At 55.5% G+C, this 21,621-nt stretch overlaps 2 protein-coding genes across 2 annotated transcripts; both read left to right on the forward strand.

Annotated features, from left to right (window-relative positions):
* The first annotated feature begins 623 nt into the window (after nt 1-623).
* Nucleotides 624-15,916, forward strand: CCDC27 (coiled-coil domain containing 27). The gene is made up of 12 exons (XM_086342612.1): nt 624-809; nt 1,355-1,487; nt 2,640-2,750; nt 3,283-3,440; nt 8,028-8,207; nt 8,877-8,969; nt 9,240-9,669; nt 9,885-10,015; nt 11,834-11,911; nt 12,147-12,359; nt 13,938-14,042; nt 15,643-15,916. Exons 1-12 carry the CDS (start codon nt 624-626, stop codon nt 15,784-15,786), a joined length of 1,962 nt encoding a protein of 653 aa, XP_086198738.1. The 3' UTR covers nt 15,787-15,916.
* An 877-nt stretch (nt 15,917-16,793) lies between these two features.
* Nucleotides 16,794-20,769, forward strand: SMIM1 (small integral membrane protein 1 (Vel blood group)). The gene is made up of 4 exons (XM_086342611.1): nt 16,794-17,053; nt 17,347-17,471; nt 19,475-19,601; nt 19,856-20,769. Exons 3-4 carry the CDS (start codon nt 19,492-19,494, stop codon nt 19,980-19,982), a joined length of 237 nt encoding a protein of 78 aa, XP_086198737.1. The 5' UTR covers nt 16,794-17,053; nt 17,347-17,471; nt 19,475-19,491; the 3' UTR covers nt 19,983-20,769.
* The last annotated feature ends 852 nt before the right edge of the window (nt 20,770-21,621 follow it).

Raw genomic sequence — 21,621 nt, forward strand, 5'->3', positions numbered from 1 at the left:
GTGCCATTGCCTTCTCTGTAGTTTGAGCCTACATTCTTTCAATCCATCCTTCAGGGAGTTGGAATATGCCAGCCCCTGCTGGCAGCAGGCAGAGGTGGGGGTTCGATCCCAGGTCTGGGAACTAAGGTCCTACATGCCAAGCAGTATGGCCAATATATATATATATGAAATAATGTCTAAAGTATGGATTTTAACTGAAAAAGTTAAATTTTCACATCAGAGCCACTGATGCAGTGTCAGATTTTTAAATAAGGGGAAATACTAAGGATGATGAAAAAAGGGAAACAGGAGAATGGGTGGCTAGTGTGTCAGGGCATTTTCCTGTGCTTGAAACATCCTGCTATTGTAGTGGAAGCAGCTTCTTCTTCCCCTTCCCAGTAGAAAATTAAGACAGATGACAGGCCCCGTCTCTATGGAGACATCTGTGATGCCATACACTGCTCCCAGGACCCCTTAGGACATGGAGCTTGAGAAGCTGGGCTTCTGCCCACCTGTGCTTGGACCTGCATGTCCATGCTTGGGGCTGTAACCCCCTCAGCACCCAGCTCCAGACCCAAATCCCACAGGATTGATCCGAGTCATCCTTCAGGTGACCAACTTTGGTCCTTCGCTCCACGCTCACAATGTTACCCATCAGAGCCAGCGGGCCCAAGAAGAAAAGTCTCGTGCCCAACTTGATAGAAAAGGGCCTGATTGTCCTCCGGAAGGTGGCCAGCCGGGATGAACAGCCCCCGGAATGGAAACTCCGCCAACAAAAGCGCTCCCTCAGCAAGTCGGGTCAGGCCATCTGCCGCTACTACAAGACGCTGGTACGGGGTCTCGGGAGCAGGGATGGCCCTGCCACACATGATTATCTGGAGATGACATGCTTCTCTGCTGGATCAAAGGCCTTGAGGGTGGAGGGCCGATGGGGCATCCTGAATCAGCTTGGGCGGTGGGTTGTGATGGGGAGATTCTTGGGGTGGATGGGGCCTGGGAGAGAAGATGATGTGTCTGTCTTGAGCCTTCCTTAGGGGCCTTTTTAAGAAGGAGGGAAAGGGGGAAGAGAAAATAAGGAAGAGAAAGTGCAGGCAGCAAGTTTCATGCGGGTACTTCATGTGGTGGGGGGCGGGGGGAGACTGGGGAGCCAGCCCACTCCCCAGGGGCCCGCTAAGTGGACAGCAGCTCTAGGCTCAGCTGACTGCAGCTTCCAAAGCAGGGCTCCCACGGCCCTCATCGAGCAGCCAGCTTTAGGGGAGGAGACAGCCTGCGTGGTTGGCACACAGAGCCAGGCCCTGGAGCTCCACTGGTGGAGGGGGTGGAGGGCTTCCTGGGTCCCTCCTTTCCTGCTGGTCTCATTCTCCCCACTCCCCAGAGAGACTTCAACCAGAACGCCAGCCCCCAGGACAGCGGCTTCATGTCCGAAATGGAGGAGCTTCGGCGCAAGTTCCTCACACGTCCTGGCTGCCCCCAGTTCAGCACCAGGTCGACGTCCATGACCCACTACGGTAAGTGCATCTGACAGGGCCCTGTGTGCACACCCAGCCCCACTCCAGCTAACCCACCTGCTGGAGTCCAGGACAGCCTGCGGGTGTGGCCAGAGGAGGGGGCGTGTGCAGTGGCCGCAGCTGCTGCTTCTGAAACTGGCTTTCAGCTAAGGCTGGGGTTGGGCCTCGGGGAAGGGAAGGAAAGAAGGTCCTTCTTCCTTCCACTGGGCACATTTGTATCATTGGTCTCCCAGCCCACTTACCTTCTCTGGCTGTCAATCACCAAGATTCAGTAGGGTTGGGACACGGGAGGAGAAGGTGAAGACTCTGGAAGCTTCAGTAATGAGGTCCATAGGCCCAAAGGTGGGTCATTGGGGACCGAGCCCTGTAAGGAGCCTCAGCAGCCTCTTGTCTAACCCCACAGTGCTCTGATTCAGCCAAGAGGCTCTGAGAGGGCAACCAAGGTGCTCAGCCGCCACCCGCTAGCGCTGATCAGGCCAGGCGCCATCCCAGATTCCCGCTCCTTTTGTTCTCTGCTGCTCCTTTTGTTCTCTGACAGACAACATTATCTTCACGGTGGTGACATTAAGGCTGAGTGCCTGCAGCCAGCTGCTGGGGTCCTTTCTATGGATCTCAGGTGGCAGTCAGGCAAAAGTGGGGTCTCACCCTACTTGTCAGGCTCTAAGCCTTCCTTTCTCAATGCCGGGGCCTCAGAGAGCAGCCAGCACTCTAAGACCAGGAGGGTGGGGGTGTCTAGGGAGGGTGGGGGGAACACAGAGCATCCTGGGTGCAAGGCTGAGCCCACATACTGCTCCTAGTGCACTCGCCACCATCTGATTCGTGCCAGCTTAGAGGACACGGGTCTGACCCTTGGGGTGAAGGGGATTCTGCAAGATTTTGAGGAGACAGTTTTACAGGAGGAACAGGGGCCGTCCTCTGGGGAAGAGGCACTGATTTACAGAGACTAAGTTGCACCTGATCCGTTCTAGGGGGACATGCCAGGCGGGCAGGGGGACAGAATCACATTTCCATTCGGTCTCGTAGTCCAGTCCTGTGCTTCCACTGAGAAAAGGCACCTTGAACCCCACCCAGTGTTTCGAAGGAAATACGAGTCCCCACCCAGAGGTCTTGGGGAGACTTGGCCTCAACTGTTCTCCATTTGCCATCCTGCAGGTTCAGCCACAACCCTCTCTCTGCCTGAAGACACAGGCATCGGCTCTGAGACCTGGAAGGAGGCTGAGAACCCACTCTCCAGCCAGCAAGGCTTGGATGTGAAGGTGGACGGTGAGGGCAGGCCGTGCGGGGCACTGGGGGTGTGCATGGCCCATGGGGTTCTCTCCTTGGCACCCCAGCCCAGAGGGCCCCTGTTCCCTCCATTCCTATGGTGCCCCATGGAATTGACTTCCCAGGACCACCTGCCTGGCCTGGTGTTCCTCACATGGGCCCTGGGACGCGTCTGTCCTTGAGTACAGGGACACCCAGGCGCCATTCCTACAGATACATACTTCTGTTTATCCAGAGATGAACTCCACCCCCAGAAGTATGCTTCACTTCAGAAGTGCCCCCTGTGCACAGGCAGCATCTTGCCCTGACTCCAGCTCTGGGACCCTGAAGAGGGCTCGGATGCCGCTTATTCAGGCTGGGCTGGGGGTGGTGGGGACGAGTGTGGGAGAACGGGGAGCTGGAGAGGAGCCCAGCTGGACAGGGAAGGGCTCCTGGGGGAGTCTCAAAAGAGGGATGTTACAGAAGATCCAGGGCTGCTCAGCACAGGAAGGGTCTGACCACCCCCCACCCCCACCACCTTCCCTCTTGACAGGCTGCCTCCTTCCCCTTAGCAAGAGTGCCTGTGAGTTCAACTACCTGCGGAAGAAGAGCGAGTCCCAGGTGCTGAGCCCGACCCTCAGCAGCCCCGACCTGGGACAGAGCTACCCAAGGAAGCGGGTACCCTGGTACATCTCCGTCATCCATGAGAAGGTATGGCTGGGCATGGAGCCTGGGCACAGATCCTGGTCCTCCTGTCCCGGCTGTGCGTCCTGCCAGAGGTGATGCCTGGCCCTCGGGGCTCTTGTTCTAGTCTCTGGTCCCAGGTGCAGTCTGAACTGACCTTCTGACCTGTCTCATGGCTTCTACAGGTCAGGTTCCTATCTGTCTTCTTCCCCATGGAGAGCAGTTTAGGCTGGCCTGGATGTTGCCCCCTCCTACACAGCTTCGCCCCATGTGTCAAGACCCTCAGCATCCATAGGCTTTTAACCCAGTCATTCCACTTGGGAGACTGTATTCCTTAACACAGTAATAACAATCAGCTTGATGGGCAAAGATCTGCCTATGGGTTGATTCATCATGCTGTCATCTTTTTCATCCTTGTTTGTGAGAGAGGCTGGCCTGTAATTTACCAGCCTTGTCATCCCCTTGTTTGCTTTTGGGGTCAGAGTCTTCTGGCTGAGTAAAAACAATGAAAGTTGAGAAGCGTTCCTTCTTTTTCGGTTCTCTGGAAGAATTCACCTAATGTTGTTGTTTCTTTATTAAATTCTGAAGATTTCATTATCGAAGTCATCTGTGCCTGGTGATTTCTTACAGGGTTTGTGGTTTTTTTTTTTTTTTAATTAATTCCTTTTAAAAATATTCAGATTTCCTTTTCCAGTTCCAGTTTTGGAAAGCTACATTTTTCTAAGAAAGTGTCCAAGCCATGTCAGTTTTCAAATCTAGGAGCCTCACTCTGTGCACAAGACTCTCAGTATCCTTCCAGTGTCTGGAGAAGATTCTGAAGAAGATTGTCTGGTTTTTTGTTTCTGACATCCCTAATCTCTGTCTTCTCTCTTTTTCCCTCCACCAGTCTTATCAATGTAAAAAGTCTCTTAGAGTCAGTTTCAGGTTTTTACAAAAAAAATTTTTTTTTAAAGCTCATGAAGCACTAACAACAGCTGTGGAAATAAGTCACATAAGATGCTGGGTGGTTTGTCATGAGCACACAGTGGGTACTCGTGAGCCCTCATAATATGGGTCCATGAGTATTCATTTTATCTTTATTCCCGAAACTGTACCTTTAATTTTATGATAGATTTCACAATTTGTTTTTTAAAATTTTTTAGATTTCACAATTTAAAAAGCATTGATACCATCAACAATCCCACCTTTGGAAAATAGCCTGAGGATATAATTAGAGTTACACAGACATACTGTTCATGGGGTTCTCAAGGCAAGAATACTGACGTGGTTTGCCATTCCCTTCTCCAACAAACTGGAAAATTCTTCAAGAGATGGGAATACCAGACCACCTTACCTGCCTCTTGAGAAATCTGTATGCAGGTCAGGAAGCAACAGTTAGAACTGGACATGGAACAACAGACTGGTTCCAAATAGGGAAAGGAGTACGTCAAGGCTTTATATTGTCACCCTGCTTATTTAACTTATATGCAGAGTACATCATGAGAAACGCTGGGCTGGAAGAAGCACAAGCTGGAATCAAGATTGCCAGGAAAAATACCAATAACGTCAGATATGCAGATGACATCACCCTTATGGCAGAAAGCGAAGAAGAACTGAAGAGCCTCTTGATGAAAGTGAAAGAGGAGAGTGAAGAAGTTGGCTTAAAGCTCAACATTCAGAAAACCAAGATCATGGCATCTGGTCCTATCACTTCATGGCAAATAAATGGGGAAACAATGAAAACAGTGAGAGACTTTATTTTTTGGGGCTCCAAAATCACTGCAGGTGGTGACTGAAGCCATGGAATTAAAAGACATTTGCTCCTTGGAAGAAAAGTTATGACCAACCTAGACAGCTTACTAAAAATCAGAGGCATTACTTTGCCAATAAATGTCCATCTAGTCAAAGCTATGGTTTTTCCAGTGCTCATGTATGGATGTGAGAGTTGGACTATAAAGAAAGCTGAGTGCTGAAGAATTGATGCTTTTGAACTGTGGTGTTGGAGAAGACTCTTGAGAGTCCCTTGGACTGTAAGGAGATCCAACCAGTCCATCCTAAAGGAGATCAGTCCTGAATATTCATTGGAAGGACTGATGCTGAAGCTGCAATACTTTGGGCACCTGATGCAAAGAACTGACTCATTTGAAAAGACCCTAATGCTGGGATAGATTGAAGACAGGAGGGGAAGGGGATGACAGAGGATGAGATGGTTGGATGGCATCACTGACTCAATGGATGTGAGTTTGAGTAAACTCCTGGAGTTGGTGATGGACAGGGAGGCCTGGCGTGCTGCAGTCTGTGGGATCGCGAAGAGTCAGGCGTGACTGAGTAAGTGAACTGAACTGAACACAGACATACATAAAAGGATGCTCTTTGCAGGCCTGTCAGGGAAGGGAATTCCAGGGGAAGGACTGCAGGCTAGGCTGTCTCCAGGGGCTCACACCATGTCCTCAGGGTCTTCTTTCTTTCACCTCTGTCTTCCTTGGCCCTGTCGTAGGCAGCATCACTTGCAGCAGCAAGTATGTGCTGTTGCAAAGTTAGCATCCCCACTGGAAACCAGCAACGCCTTCCAGGACTTCCTTTTGTTCTGGACACATTTGTTGCTATTTTTCAGTCACTAAATGGTGTCCGACTCTTTGTGATCCTGTGGGCTGCAGCACACCAGTCTCCTCTGTCCTCCACTATTTCCCAGAGTTTTCTCAAGTTCATGTCCATTGAGTTTTTGATGGTATCTAACCATCTCATTCTTTGTCACCCCCTTCTCCTGCTGCCCTCAATGATTCCCAGCATCAGGGTCTTTACTAATGAGTTAGCTCTTTACATTAGGTGGCCAAAGTATTGGGGTTTCAGCATCAGTCCTTCCAATGAATATTTAGGGTCAATTTAGGATTGACTGGTTTGACCTCCATGCTGTCCAAGAGAAGACTCTCAAGAGTCTTCTCCAGCATCACATTTCAAAAATATCAACTCTTTGGTGCTCAGCCTTCTTTATGGTCCAGCTCTCACATCCATACACGACTACTGGAAAAATCATAGCTTTGACTGTACAGACCTTTGTTGGCAAAGTGATGTCTTTGCTTTCTTAATTCGCTGTCTAGGTTTCTCATAGCTTTGCTTCTAAGGACCAAGTGTCTTTAAATGTCTTGGCTGCAGTCAGTGTCTGCAGTGATTTGGGAGCCCAAGAAAATAAAATCTGTCACCTCTTCCACTTTTACCTCTTCTATTTGTAAAGTGATGGGACCAGATGCCGTGATCTTAGATTTTTAAATGTTAAGTTTTAAGCCAGCTTGGTTCCCCAACCAGGGATTGAACCGATGTCCTCTGCATTGCCAGGCAGATTCTTAACCACTGGACCACCAGGGCAGTCCCTCTATGACTATTTTAACTTAATAGTGTAAACAATTCCCATATACCCTCCAGATTCTCCAAATGTTAAAATGTTGCCGATTTGCTCCATCCTCCTCTCCTCCCTTCTTTCTCTGTTTCCCTATGTCATTCATTCATTAAAAAAATTTTTTTTAATTTATTTGGCTGCACCTGGTCTTAGTTGTGGCACAGGGGATCTAGCTTCCTAACCAGGGATGGCACCTGGGCCCCTGTATTGGGAGCATGCAGTCTTAGCCACTGGACCACCAGGGGAGTCCCTATATCATGCATTCTTGCCCTGATGTTTAAAAACTCCCTTCTTGCTATGTACTTTAAATGAAGTTTTCAGTTCCTTTTTCTGAATGCTTGAGAAGGATACTTAGATCATTGACATTCCATTGCTTCCCCTAACTGTTGCATTTGAAGCTTATTAATTTGCCCTTAATCACAGTTTTTGCTTCACCGCATGTCATGCCACGTCCAAGTATTTGTTATTATTCTGTCTAAAATATCTCATAATTTCTTGTGTGGCTTCTTCTTTGACTCATGGGCTCCATGGGAGCCTATCTCTTAATTCTTAGACATCTGGACGACCTCCTAGTTATCTTTTCCTCAGACTCCATCTGGGACCATCTCCCTCTTGCTTGAAGAATCCCCTTTGTATTTCTGTCAGTCGTTCAGCTCTGATTATGACAAATTCTCTCAGTGACTGTCCAAAACCACCTTTATTTGGTCTTCAAGCTGGAATGATTAGGGTTTTGAGATTCTGAGAGGCAGTAGACCCAGCTCCGAAAAGCTCCTTGGAAGTCTTTGGCAGGTAGTGCTGGTTAGTAGGTGTGGCTCAGATGGTAAAGCATCTGCCTACAACCTGGGAGACCTAGGTTCAAACCCTGGGTCGGGAAGATCTCCTGGAGAAGGAAATGGTAACCCACTCCAGTATTCTTGCCTGGAAAATCCCACGGATGGAGGAGCCTGGTAGGCTGCAGTCCATGGGGTCGCAAAGGGTCAGACATGACTGAGCGACTTATTTTCAATCACACCTGGGCGCTGACTGGGGCCAGGGCCTGGAGGGGAGGCTGCCAGGAGATCCTGGGCAAGGGTGGCCCTTAAGCAGGAGGGGGCTGCAGTTAAGAAGCCGCTCACCTTGGGCTGGGGTCACGGGGTCCTCCTGGCCCTGGAGCTGCTGCTCTGGGTGGGGGGGCAAGGGAGGGTGCGGCAGGGGTGTCTGAGTGTCTAAGTGGCCCCCTGGGCTGCCCCGTTTCTCCTCAGGACCAGTGCCTGTTGGCGCTAGGGGAGGAAGTCCAACGCCTCTCGGAGCTGGAAGCACAGGTTCAGAAGAGAGAGGAAGAGATCCTGGCTCTCCACGAGGAGAGGGAGGCCCTGAGGAAGCAGCTGAAATGCCTCCTGAAGAGCAAGAGCCAGGAGGCCGCGCCCAGCCATGTCTTGCGGGTGAGCAGTGGCAGGCGCTCCATGGACTAGCCTGGCCTGGTCTTGCTCTGGGACGGGGCCTTGCCTGTAACGTAGGCATGGCATGCTGTCCCCCTCGACCCCAGGTGTGGGGTGGGCACTGGAGGAGGCAGGGTGGGGTGGGGATCTGGGGGCCATCGCCTGGTCTGAGACCTGGTTTCTTTCTCATCTGAGGATACAGCCTGCGTTTACGCTGGGTGTACATATGAAGTGGGGGTGGGGGTTTCAGACCCCTGCTGGATCCTCTAGACACCTCCAGAAAAAGCTAACCAGACACCGATGGTGGGGGACTGGTGGGCAGGGAGGCAGCAGGAGTCTGGAGAGCCTGGAAGCATGGTCCCGTGTCCCCCCCATTCCCCAGCCTCCCAGGGGTTGTCAGCAAGTGGGCAGTGAGGGGCAGTGACCTGCGGGCGTGTTTGAGGTTGGCCCCCCCAGACTCTTCCAAAACAGTGTGCTTGTTACTGCTGGGCCTCTCACCAGGGGTACCCCCAGGGCCGTCACCTACACGGCACGGCCGCCTGCCCATTGATAGGGCAACCCCAGGGGGGGAACGGTGGGCCCCCTTCTGGGGGGACAGGTCTCAGTGACATGGGCCCTGGGGGAGCTGAAGGCCCAGGTTGAAACCCTGAGGGTGCCGTGGGCATCTCACAGGAGCGGCCGTTGGAGTCTATGCTGAAGCTGCAGGGGAGACAGAGTACCCTCAGAACCTTCCGAGACGAGGAGGACGTGGAGCCCTGGCGGCAGGTGTGGGCTGGCTGGGGCCCGGTCCCCCAGGCTGCCCGGGAGAGGCACAGGCCACAGCGTCCCACGTGCTGTCCTAACCTGGTGGCCCTCACCCAGGCTGAGCCCTCAGCCACAGCAGGGGAGGGGTGGTGGGGCTGCTCCTGGAGATGTAACCCGAGGGGAGCTGGCCAATAGCCCCGCAGCACTGTCCTCCCAATGCCCCCTTGAAGGTTTGAGCCTCCCTCCTGGGGGTGCCCGTAGCCCTGTCCAGCATCCCGTCCCCTCCCCCAGCTGCAGGAAGAGTGCAACAGAGGCAAGGAGCTGGAAGGAGGCGACTACGAGGAGGAAGAGTACCTGGAAGGGCAGGCCAAGAGGGCAGAGGACAAGGGGGCGAGGGCTAGAGCCAGCAGGAGGGAAACTCTGCAGGAGAACAGAATTGAGGAGGAGGCGGTGGCCATGGTAACTGCGCAGGAAGACGAGGACGAGGACAGGGATGCGTACGGGGCCGGGGAGGTGGAGGAAGAGGAGGACGAAGAGGTGATGGAGCTGGATGAGGAGAAGGAGCTGCAGGAGGAGGAGGCCGCGGCCAGGAGGCGGGCCGGCTTCGTGGACGACACCTTTGAGGAGGAGCTGATAGCCCAGCTGGAGGAGTATGAGCAGCTGATCCAGGAGTTCCAGTTCCAGCTTGAGATCACCAGGACCAGATACTCCCTGGCAACAGGTGGAATGCCAGAGGAGGCCAAGGCGGGACCCACAGCGAGGATGCCCAGGACTGCCCACTTTGCCCTGGGTCCCTCTTGGCTGGGACCATGCGGTGGCCGCACTAGACCCCTGGGATGGGAGCAGGCAGCCAGCCCTCAGCTTGGAGCTCCGCAGAGCCCTAGGGATGGTGCAGTGACTGGCCCCCTCCTCCCTGCTTTCTCTCATCTCATGCAGGAGCCATCAAGTCTTTACAGCGACAGGTGGAATTCCAAGAGTCGCAATTGCTGAAAATCAACACGGAGAATGAGATGCTGCAGAAGGAGCTGCGGGAGCGGAAAAAACAGCTGCAGGCCATGTCTGACAAGGTAGCGGTATCCTCTGCTGTGCTGGGACATGTGCCATCCATCCCCGCCCCTACCCCCTGACAGAGACACTGGACTCAGGAGCTGATAGTCACTCAGTTATGTCTGATTCTTAGTGACCCCATGGACTGTAGCCCGCCAGCCTTCTCTGTCCATAGAATTCTTCTCCAGGCAAAAGTACTAGAGTGGGTTGCCATTCCCTTCATCCAGGGAATCTTCCTGACCCAGGGATGAAATTTGGGTCTCCTGCATTGCAGGCAGATTCTTTACCGTCTGAACCACCAGGGAAGCTGCCATAGCTAGACCTTATTAAGGGTTTGTTCTCATTTGTCCTGGGCACTCAGTAGCCGGCTAGAAACTTGTATCACTCAGTTCTGAAAATGTTCTCTGTTTACATGGATTTTAGTCCCTGTCTCTGTTGTCTCCGAACTCTCCCAGCAACCCCATCAATCAGCCAGCAGACCTCTTCTTTGGGTCCCTTTCTCCTTCCTGTCTGTTCCTTTCACTATCTTGTCTTTTTGTTCTACTTTTAGATTTCCTTAACTTTATCATCAGCCCTCTTCCTGGTTTTTTAAAAATAATTTTATTTGTTTATTTAATTTTCGGCTGCACTGGGTCTTCATTGCTGCACAGGCTTTCTCTAGTTGCAGCGAGCAGGAGCTACTCGCTAATTGCAGTGAGCAGGCTTCTCATTGCGGTGGCTTCTCTTGTTGCGGAGCACGGGCTCTAGGGCACATGCGGTTCGGTAGTTGCAGCTCCCAAGCTCCAGAGCACCGGCTCAGTAGTTGTGGCGCACAGGTTTAATTATTCCCCAGCATGTGGGATCTTCCTAGAGCAGGGATTGAACCCACCTCCCCTGCATGTAGGCAGATTCTTTGCCACTGAGCCAGCAGGGAAACCCTCCTCTTGAGTTTTAACTTTGTTTCATTTAGTTTCTAAGATGTTGCTTTTGTTCTCTGAATGTTCCTTCCCCACTCCCTTTTATTTAGAAGCACACTCATGTTTTATTTCTTAATGGCGGTATGTCTCTGACCTCCTAAACAGCTTAAGTGAGAGTTATGGGAGATACTTAAGGGATTTGACTGCTTGTGCTGTTTCTATTTCCTATAAGCTCCTTTTGTAAGTCTATTTTCAGTTTCTGTTACTCCTTCGAGAATTTTGCTCAAAGGTCAGAGGTGCCTGGAGTCTCTCAAACTGTGGGTGACCATTTTGTGTTTCATGGCAGAGAACTGTGCTTGGGTACATCAACGGAAAGTTAGTTCAATGGTCCTGTTGTTGGCTCCTTCCCCTTGGCTTGCTCAGATTCTCCTGGAATCTGGGAGACTGGAAGAATTCCTTGCCCAGTGTAATGGTCCAGCTGCTGGCATCTCCCAGGCCAGAGATCCTCTTCTCCCCCACCCCCCACCCCCCGCCAACCCCAGGGCCTCCAGTCTCCTGACAGATGGAAAAGCGGGAAGGTGCCTGGCATCTCCTGGTCAGGGCTGAGTCTGAGGCTCCTGATTTCTGATATGATGTTCCTCCTTGTGTCGGCCTCCATGTCCAGAAGAGCCTGGCACCATCCCCCACTTCTGAGATATCCAGGGACCTGTGGACTGGGCTTGTTTGCAGCTTCCCCGCTGCTGGCTTTGGAGTCTGGTTCCTTGGGTCTGCCTCCCGGCTTCCAAAGTGTGTTTGATAACTTCATCAGAAATTCCCCCTTCCCCCTTCATCAGAAATTCTGATGCTTCCCTTCATTTTACTGAGGTTCATGGAGGAAGGTTCAAGGAGGCAGCCATCTATCTCCCCCAACCAGCCCCTAAGCAAACCCCCATTGCCTTGCAGTTCTCTAACCTCCGGGAAGACAAGAAGTACCAGGAAATGATGGGCCTCATCGAGAAAGACAACCTCCTCCTCAGACAGGTGCCCTTGGGGTGGCTGGGGGGCAGCCACATGTCCTGATGGCGGCAAGGAGAGTCAGCTGAGTGGGGGCCCCTCATTTCAGACAGTACCCTGTTCAGTAAATCCGGGGCCCTGGACACCCACTGGGGAGCTGGCCACAGCCGGAGCCAGGCTGGCTGGAGGAACTCAGGGAGAGGTGGCTGCCTCTGGGGGAAGGAGGGGTGGGCAAGTGGACCTACTGCTCCCCACCCCCCAGCAAGTGTCGGAGCTGGAGAGTGAACTGTCCAAGCGGGAACAGACCATCTCGGAGCTGGAGGACAAGGTCAACCAGCTCCAGGCCCAGGTGAATCAGAGCCAGAACCACCTGCAGAGGCGGAAGCAGCTCCAGGAGGAGATGCAGAAAAAGAACGAGATGATTCAGCAGGCGGAGCAGCAGGCCCGCGAGGCCCTGGAATACACCCAGGCCAGGGTATGCCCGGCTCCCCATCCCAGCCCTGGAGAGCGCTCAGGCCTGAGTACACTCAACTCCTGCCTCCTGAAGGCCTGGGGCCCTTGCCCACCACTGCCGTCCCTGGGAACGGCCACCCTGGGGACCATGCACCAAGTGCTCTGGGCTCCCCTCTTCCTGTGTCCAGAAACACTGGTGGAGGAGGGGGCGAGGGTGTGGTGTGGCCGTCTTGGTCACCTATAGTGGCTGGAAAGAGCTGAGTGCAGGGGCTTCGTTTATGGAGGAGCCCCTTGAGTTGTGCTATGAAAGAGACCCAGGGATATGGTGGCCAGCCAGGGAGGGTCTGAGGTGGGAGAGAAGTAGTAGTAATGATGCTGTCTATTTATAACTTAGAGAGCATTTGCTGTGGGTCAGGTGCTGTTCTCAATGGCACCCCACTCCAGTACTCTTGCCTGGAAAATCCCATGGACAGAGGAGCCTGGTAGGCTGCAGTCCATGGGGTCGCTAAGAGTTGGACACAACTGAGCGACTTCACTTTCACTCTTCACTTTCATGCATTGGAGAAGAAAATGGCAACCCACTCCAGTGTTCTTGCCTGGAGAATCCCAGGGACGGGGGAGCCTGGTGGGCTGCTGTCTATGGGGTCGCACAGAATCGGACACGACTGAAGTGACTTAGCAGCAGGTGCTGCTCTCAGCATTTATTACAGTCATTCAACCCTGTTAACAAAGCCATGATGTGGGTACCGCTGGTGTCCTGGCACCTGCAGCACAGAGAACGAACAGCCCATCTGAGTTTCCAGAGCTGCGTGGAGGCGGTGCTGGGGTGTGAGGTCCCAGGTCCTCACTCTGAGCCCCTGATAGATGTGAGCAAAGGCATAGGAGGAAACCATCAGTCAAGAGCTGACTTGCTTTAGAATCTAAAACCAGCAAAGGTAGAGGCCCTGAGCACGAAGGCTTTTGAAATGACATTTTCCCCACTGGCCAAGCAAGAGTGCGGGCTGTAACCAGCTGTGTTCTCCCTCCTGCTGGGGCCCGCCTCCTGCTATGCACGAGGCTGCCAGTGGCTGCCAAAGACTACACAGGCTCAGTGGTCCAAGCTGCTTAACTCCTGGCTAATGCCTGGTTAGTGCAGATGTCCACAGCTTGGAGCGCTTCTAGGTCACTTAGAGAAGGAGGATGGGCTGGGAGTATAATGCCCATCGCATGGCTGGTCAAGTCTGCAGGTTGTCTGCTGTGGGTCAGCGGGAGACTGTGGCTAAAGCGCCTCTGGGGGATGGAGGACAGCCTGGGGGGTCATACAGAGTTTTGTTTTGACCATGTGCAGGTTTTGCTTTTTCAATTAAGAAACAAGCAAACAAATGTGGTGTGGTAGAGAGACTTTGGGTTTTGGTGTTAGGCCTCCTGGGTCTGGATTTTGATCAGGTCCCTTCCAGCTCACAGGAGACCACGCTGACCACTCACACGCTATTTCCAGCTCCTGAAGCAGGAGAGCTGAAGACAGGTCCACCTCCCCTGGAGCCTCAGAGAGGCAGCGGGTGTGGAGAACACTGTCTCTCTACTCAAGGTGAGCTTGGCTGTTTCTCCTCTGTGCTCACAGCTCGAAAGACTGAGAAACAAGATCATCCAGGCCACCTTCAACACCATAGGGATCAAGTCCTTGGCCACTGAGATCTCTGACAATGACATTCTGGAAGGCTTACAGGTATAAACGGTGCTCAGAGGCCTCCTTGTCCCCGGGGCCCCATCTCTAGGCCAGAGCTCCTGCATCTGCAGCTGGGAGCAGAGGGGAGAAGCCTGGATGGGAGGTTAGGAGCCTCCATTCTTGTCCTGGTGGTGTCATGCTTTCACCGTGACCCCAGCATGGTCCTTTCTCTCTGCTCAGGCAGAGGGGACTAGATTTCCCTAAGGGGTTAGGGAACAACATCCTGGAGCTGCTGTCGGTGTTCAGCAACCATCAGCAGCTGCGGAAAACCCACCTGGTATGGTAGGGAGGGAGCCAAACAGCTGGGTCCTGGTTCTCCTGCAGCAGGAGCCCAGCCCTAGGCTCTGCTCAGCCCAGCTCCCCCAGGGATGCTTCTTTGCATCTCAGCATGGCCTCAGCTGGAATCGTTGCTGAGCTCAGAGCCTGACATGGATCCCCTCCCTGGCCTCAGCCCACACCAGCTCCTCACCAACAAGCAGAGGTTTCAGAGGGGCAGGGAGGTTTGGGAGAAATAATGTGGCTTTGGGGCTGGCAGGAGTGTCACCACCCCGGGACCTTGGCTTCGCAGCTGTAGGCTGGACACTTGACTTGCTGAGCCCTAGAGCACCCTCTCTGTACCGGGGTGAGGAGCACTCCCTCTGTACCGGGGTGAGGAGCACTCCCTCTGTACCGGGGAGAGGATGCCTGCCTTCCAAGCCTCCTCCAACAGCATGGCCCTTGACCCCAGCAGCTACCTGTGACCTGCCACTGGCCCATTTGTCTCCGAGGCCTGGTTCCTTTCTTCTGTGAGGCTGGGTGGGTCCCTGGTTAATAGAACTCTTGTAGGGTGGCCAGTCCTCAGGGCAGAGGGGAACCCCTGCATGGAGACCTGGGGAGAGGTCTCTGACTACTAGTGTTTGGGGCAAGGGAAGAAGGAGGTGTGGGGTGAGGGGTGGGAAGGAGAGAGAGGAAGGGGAGGGATGGGGGTAGGGAGGAGGAGAGAGGTTTTGAGAGGGAGGGAGGGACAGGGGGTGATGGGGGTGGTAGAAAGAGAGTGAGGGAGAGGATACAAGGAAGGGAGGGAGGGAGGGGGATAGGAGGAGTCATCACCACCCACCAGTAGTCATGGAAGAACCCTTTCCCTTGCCAACACCTGCCCCTCCCCACCCTGCACAAACCAGCAAAAGGCCAGAGAGAAGGAAGGAGGCTAAGGAGGAGGCAGGGTAGCCTTCCTGCACAGAAGGTAGAAGAGACTTTGCCCTGAGGGTCAGACTTGACAGCCTCTGATGTCTCTGGGAGTCTAGGCTCCTGGCAATTCCCAGAGGACAAAGAAGTGGATCTGGCCCAGGCTCCAGGAGTGAGCTGGTCTGGATGGTGGGCATCTCTACCCATCTCTGAGTTCTCTGCTTCACCCTGTTGGCTGGATCAGCTCTGATGGGAGTGGTTTCAGCACAGAAATTGGCAAATGCTACAAACCAGAGCTTTTTTATCCCTCCTGGAAAGGTTGTAAATATTCACCAGCACAGACAGCACTGCGGCAGCAGGCCCTTCTCGGGGAGAACAGGGTGGTGTCCCAGGAGCTGGCAAGGCCTGTGCGGACACTTCCGGGTGTCTTTTATAGAGGATCATCTCAGACAGAATGGAATACTACAACCAGCTGAAACAGAAGGGAGTCAAGGTGCCCCCCCTGCAGCAGATGGAGATCTTATCCTCACCCAGCAAGTCCAAGAAGATAAGCTCCAAGGAGGCCCAGCTCAGACCCTAGGTGCAGACAGCACAGCAGAGGCCAGGGCCCAGCCTGGGTGTACCCTGGGTGCCCCTTTCCCCTCCATCACCCCTCCCTCACCTATGGCCCCACCCTGGCCCTCTGATTCAGAATTACACTTGATGCTGCCCGTGGTCTCACCTTCTCCTTCACTAGGACACAGAGGGGAACTTGGGTTACATGAACACCCCTTCCCACTCCACAGCTCACTGGGTGTCAGCACAGCAGCTTGCACCCATGGCTCCTTCCTGGGGACACCCCACAATGAATATGGTGCCCTCTGGTGGTCCCAGGTGTAGGAGGCCTGAACTGGGCTCCTGTCCACCGCGTTTGGTTCACACCCCCGCAGGGGTCCTTTTCTGAGGCCAGCTGCACACACCTGCACGGCTCTCCCGCTGGGGTGCCCCACCGGGGCACTGCTCTGCTGTTGCGACCCTGCGGAAGGAGGAGGGTCGGCCTGCGCACTTTTCTGACCGTCCATCGTCCATCGTTCTGGTGATGACAGCTCTGCAGAGCACAGGCTCGCCTGTCTGTGCTGTACACAGAGGTCTGTGCCCCGCACACAAATACGTGCTCAGTGGACTGGGTCCTTTGCCTCTTCTCTTTGCTTTCCACCCCCACCTGTCCACGCATCCTTTCGTTACTGCAGCGCCCGCCCGCTGAGGGCGTCAGGTGCATGGCCGCCGGGCCCAGGCCTCTAGCCTCTCCGAGAGAGCAGAAGGCCCCCGAAGACCGGCGCCTAACTGCACGCGCCCCGGGAGCTTTCTCGAATCGCCTAGTGCCTCGGTTCTAGCTCGGCAGGCGCGCCCGGGACCCGCTTTTGCGCTCGAGCCCGGCTCCCGGCTGGGAAACTGCGATAGTGGGGAGAGGGTCCGGATATCCTGGCCGCGTCTGGGCACCGCAGAGCGGCGCGGTCTGTGACCCCTGCGGCCCCTGAGGAACGCGACTCCTGGAAGGCCTGGGGCTCTGGCTTGCTCCGCCCCAGCCACGCCCCCGGGAAGCGCCCCGCTCCTCCACCCGGCCCACCCCTGCGTTAGGAGTCCTGCGGCCACCCACCCACCCACGGCCCCAGGTACCACCCCTTTTAGGCCCCACCCAATGAACCAACGCCCCGCCCCTTGTCCAGATCCCACCATCCACCGCCTCGCCTCCGGCCCCGCCCCCGCTCAGGCCCCACCACCCACCCGACCACGCCCCCTCTAAGCCCCGCCCGACTCCGGCCCGGGACACGTCTGCGGCGCGGAGCGGCTGGGGGCTGTCGAGCCAGGTGAGACGCGGGGTCGGAGAGCAGCTTCCTCGAGTAGTCAGAGGGAGGAGGTGGTGGGCTTGGTTTCTACAGCCCCCCGCCCACGGGGCCGCGGTCTCCCTGACCTGCGAGCGCCCGGCCCGGAAAAGTGGAGTTGCTGGGGTGGGGGCGGGGTTGAATGGTCCCTCGGCCCACAGACCCCCGAGGCCAACTGCCGGGCCAGCTCCTGCTGGCCGCTTGGGACGCCCCAGAGCCCCTTTCCCTTCCCTACTCTTGCTCCTCTTCACTTTTTCTTTATTTTCTCTTTCTTTAAGGTTGGAGAATTCTGAGACTCCCCAGACCCCAAACTGCGAGCTGGGAGGTGAGATTCACTGGCCGAGCTCTGACCATTTTCCTGGATCACAGAGGCTTCAATCCCTGACGTCAGGACTCTCCCCTTGTAAGTTGTGGGCTCCTTGGAAGTGCATTGGGGTGAGGGGGTCTTAATGTATGTACCGTCCCTGTGTGCCCAGAACTCTGTCCCCACACACTCCCAAGAGGCAGGGTACCCCTGGGAGTGAGGCTTCCAGGGTTCAGCAGGTGTCCCTGCCAGGCAGCACAGCCCCAGGGTCCTGTGACACTGTGGTCATCAGGTGTGGGTTGGTCAGGCTGCTACAGATGAGTGAGCGAAGCCTTCAGACCTTGGCTCCAGCACATCAGCAGCTTCTGGTGGCTTTGTCCAGCCAGATTGACTTGAGGGCCACAGCCCACATCAATCAGGAACCCGTTCTATCACAAACACCAGGACCCCACTATGCCAGGCTAGAGCAGATTGGGCTGGCCATCCTCACACCAAGAAACCCACGGGTGGGCAGTGGGTGTGCATTTGAAGACTCAGCACCACCGGATAGTGTTGTAGGATATCCAGACTGCAAAGTGGCTGCTCAGCTCCGGCCATCACATCAAGGAAGAGAGAAGGAGGTGCCTATTCTCTTTCACAAAAGCAAAAGCCTCCTGCTCCTGCTGCTCTCCAGCACCTTGCTCATATGTAGGTGTCATGGGAAGTTCAGTTAAGTTCAGTCACTCAGTCGTATCCAACTCTTTGCAACCCCGTGGACTGCAGCACACCAGGCTTCCCTGTTCATTACCAACTTCCGGAGCTTGCTCAAACTGATGTCGGTGATGCCATACAAAGCAGCAATCAAAACTTGTCTTAGCCCATGAGCATTGCTTGGGGCTGGGACACTGCAGCCTGGAATAAGACAGGGGCTCTGGCCACAGGAGGGAGGGGTGGACATTAGGTAGCTCACAGAGCTGGCTCAAAGCCCCTTTGCTGGACACACCATGGGAAAGCAGAACCCACAGTCAACAAATGTTTGGCTTCCCTGGGGCCTGAGACCTGGCCTGCATGGCTGCCCCCAGAGCACAGGCTCCCATGGGAAGGATAGGCTTTGTGGCTTTGAGACAAGCTCCCTTCCTTCATCCTGAGTCTGGGATTTGGGAAAGGGCAACCTGGAAGGGGTTGAAGGGGGTTCAGAACCGCCTGGTTTCATGAAATTCTGGGTTGGCTTCTTGCTAAGTGGCTCACTGTGCCTTTAAGCCTCTGTGTCCCAGATTACCTGGAAGACAGGTCAGGTTTTCGCAACAAAGTCTCAGGCCTCTAAAAGTGAGGGGCCTCTCAAGTCCCTTGACCACCAGCAGGGCATAGCAGTAGGTGAGGGAGGGGTTGCAACTGGGACAGGCCAGAATTCACAGCTACTGCCACTGCCGCCAAGCCCTACCAGCTGCCCCCAGGCCTGCTGCTCTGCAGGTGCCAGCCCTTTGCCTCCCAGCATCCAGGGAAGGCTCTGGGGCCTTATCTGGCAGGAATGGGAGGTCAGGCTGTTATCAGGCTTGGTGACCTGACCCCAGCCAAGGGCCCTCCAGGGTGGCAGCAGCTGTGTCTGCCTGACCCCCAGGGTGGAGCAAGCTGGTGGAAACACAGCCTCTCACATTCCTGAGGGCAGGGTTTGGCAGACTTTCAGACTCTATTGGAATTCCCTCTTTGCCTCCTCCCACGTCACCCTGGGCAAGTGGCCTAACCACTCCGCACCCCTAAAGCCAGATGAAAGGATGTGGGAAGAAATTCCCAGGTGGCACAGTGGTAAAGAATCCACCTGCCAATGTAGGAGCTGCAGGAGATGTGTGTTTGATCCCTGGGTGGGGAAGATCCCCTGGAGGAGGAAATGGCAGCCCAGTATTTTTGCCTGGAAAATCCCATGGCAGAGGAGCCTGTTCATGGGGTCGACAAGAATTGGACATGACTGAATGAGGACACAAAGAAGCCAGCCCACCTCGGTGCCTCTCTGCCCTGGCCCCACCGCCAGGCAGACCCTCACCCTAAAAGCAATGGCACGTGAAACTTGACCGCTGGCCCCCTGGGGGTAGAACAGGCCTCAGTCCACCCTCTGTCTCTCCCACCAGAACCCTGTGCCCCCATAATGGAACCCCAGGAGAGTAGCATCAGGTACAGCAGGTGGGAGAACAGCCACCCGGATGAAGTCCATGTGGCCAGCGGGCCCAGCACAGAGGAGGCCTCAGGCTGGCAGAGGTGAGGGGCCAGGAAGGAGGGGCCCCGCTTCGCCCTGTGCAGACCCCTCCTGTCCTTCCTGGCAGCCACCACATCCGTAGACCTGGGCCCCACACTTCCCTGACTTGTTCCTTCACTTGCTCCCTCCTGTCTTCCAAGTTCAGAGTGCCCAGGCTGCCCTGCTGCCCGGGGCCTGCTCCTCCTCCTCCCCCAGCCCCCATCCCTACTCCAGTCAGGGCTGCCTGGGGCTCACGTGCCTGCGGTTCTCACCCTAGGGTCTCCCAGAAGCTGTGCTCGGGCAAGCTGGGCATCGCCATGAAGGTGCTGGGGGGCGTGGCCCTCTTCTGGGTCGTGTTCATCCTGGGCTACGTCACTGGCTACTACGTGCACAAGTGCAAGTAAACGCTGCCCAGACACGCCCCCAGGAGCAAGGCTGGAGGGACACCCTGTGTGCGAGAACCCTTCCATGTGCATGGACCCACCTGCCTACACAGACCATGGTGTACCCAGAGTCCTGTATAACAGCCCCGCTGTGTATACACAGCCCCCCGCCCAATGTATACACAGCCCCTCACCATGTATAAAGGCATTCCTTGCACCAATGCACAGATTCCAGGGGCTCGCATGGACACCAGTGTGCACCGCTGTCACAGGCACCCACAGACATACAGCCAAACAGGGACACAGGTACATGGGAGCACACACATGCATGCCTGGCACATACCCACCCAGGGACCCATGTGACCGGAAGACCAGTCCCAGCCTGACTGCGGGACACACCCAGGCTAGGCCTGCAGCCCAGGGCCCCCAAACCTCCCTTCTCTCCCTACTGGGGTCCTCCCTGGGTGGGCTTCTGGTGGGGCTGTGTCCCGCCTTGCAGGCTCCTCCCCTCTCTAGCCCTTCTGACTCCCGCTGTGGAAGGATGCCTCTAAGGGCAGGGGTATGTATATCTCTCTGACCATCCACCCTCCCCAGGGGCTGAGTCTTTTCCTGGGCAGAGGGGGGAGGGGGCCTTGGCCCTTGTCCAAGACCCACGGCTGTGTCGTCCCTCCAGGAACGTGGGTATGTTCCCTGGGGCTGTCCACCCTGCCGGGTGGGCTCTGCAGGAGCCTGGCCCTTCTGCCTGCACGCTGTGGGAGGCCCAGACCCTGCACTCGGAGGTGGTCATTAAATGTCTGTTGAACAAAAACGTGGATGATGGTGTCTCCTATGGGCCTCCCCAGTGAGGCGTGACTGATGTGGAACTGGCTGGAGGGCATCTGGACAGCGGCTGGGAGGCCTCTCGCTGAGCTCTGGCCTTGGGATGCACCCAGTCCTGGCCAGGCCCTCTGGCGGGAGGTGAGAACATGGGGCAGGGCTGAGTTTCCATATGTGGCCAGGCCTACTCCTGTGTCTCCTGACCATGGATAGCGTCTCCCTGCCTTCGCGCCCTCCTGTTCTGGGCACCCTTATGAGAAACACCGTCTTATAGGACAGTGTCCTCACCCTAGAGTTGAGGGCAGGAGATGAGGACAGTCAGGACCCTCATGGGCTCAGCAGACCTGGGTATTGGAGGCTGAGCTGCCAGGGAGGGCGGAGACCCCATGGGACTGGCTGTGGGCCTGGGTCAGGTGAGCATGAGGTGGGGCTGCACCACCCAGGTGACCCTTTGGCTTTGAGTTCCCTGCTGGGCTGGGGTTCCCCCAGCAGTGATGCTTCAGCAAGGCCTGCTGTGGGGGGTAGGAAAGCAGGGTAAGGGGCCGTGGTGGAGGGTCTGTTCAGCACCCTGGCCTCTGGGGCCCCAGCATCCATCTCCAGAGAGACCCCCCCACCCCCACCCCCAACTCGGGGAGTGGGCACCACCTGTCTGGCCTCTTTCTGATGCCCCAGTTGGGAGTCTCCTCTGGCCATCTCAGGACTAGCACTGGGGCGGGTACTGTGGGGAGGTGGGCAGGGTCCACCAGCCTGGCAGGCTTAGGCTGGGTGGCCTCCCTGGGCTCTAACTGGTCAGCAGTCCAGTCCAGGGGTACAGGGGCTGGGCCTCCCCAAGGCCTGGTGTAGC

This window comes from Bos grunniens, chromosome 16 (genome assembly GCF_055505025.1).
Source record: "Bos grunniens cultivar Pamir isolate PY7600 chromosome 16, Bosgru_T2T1.0, whole genome shotgun sequence".
In the NCBI taxonomy this organism is placed as follows: Eukaryota; Metazoa; Chordata; class Mammalia; order Artiodactyla; family Bovidae; genus Bos; species Bos grunniens.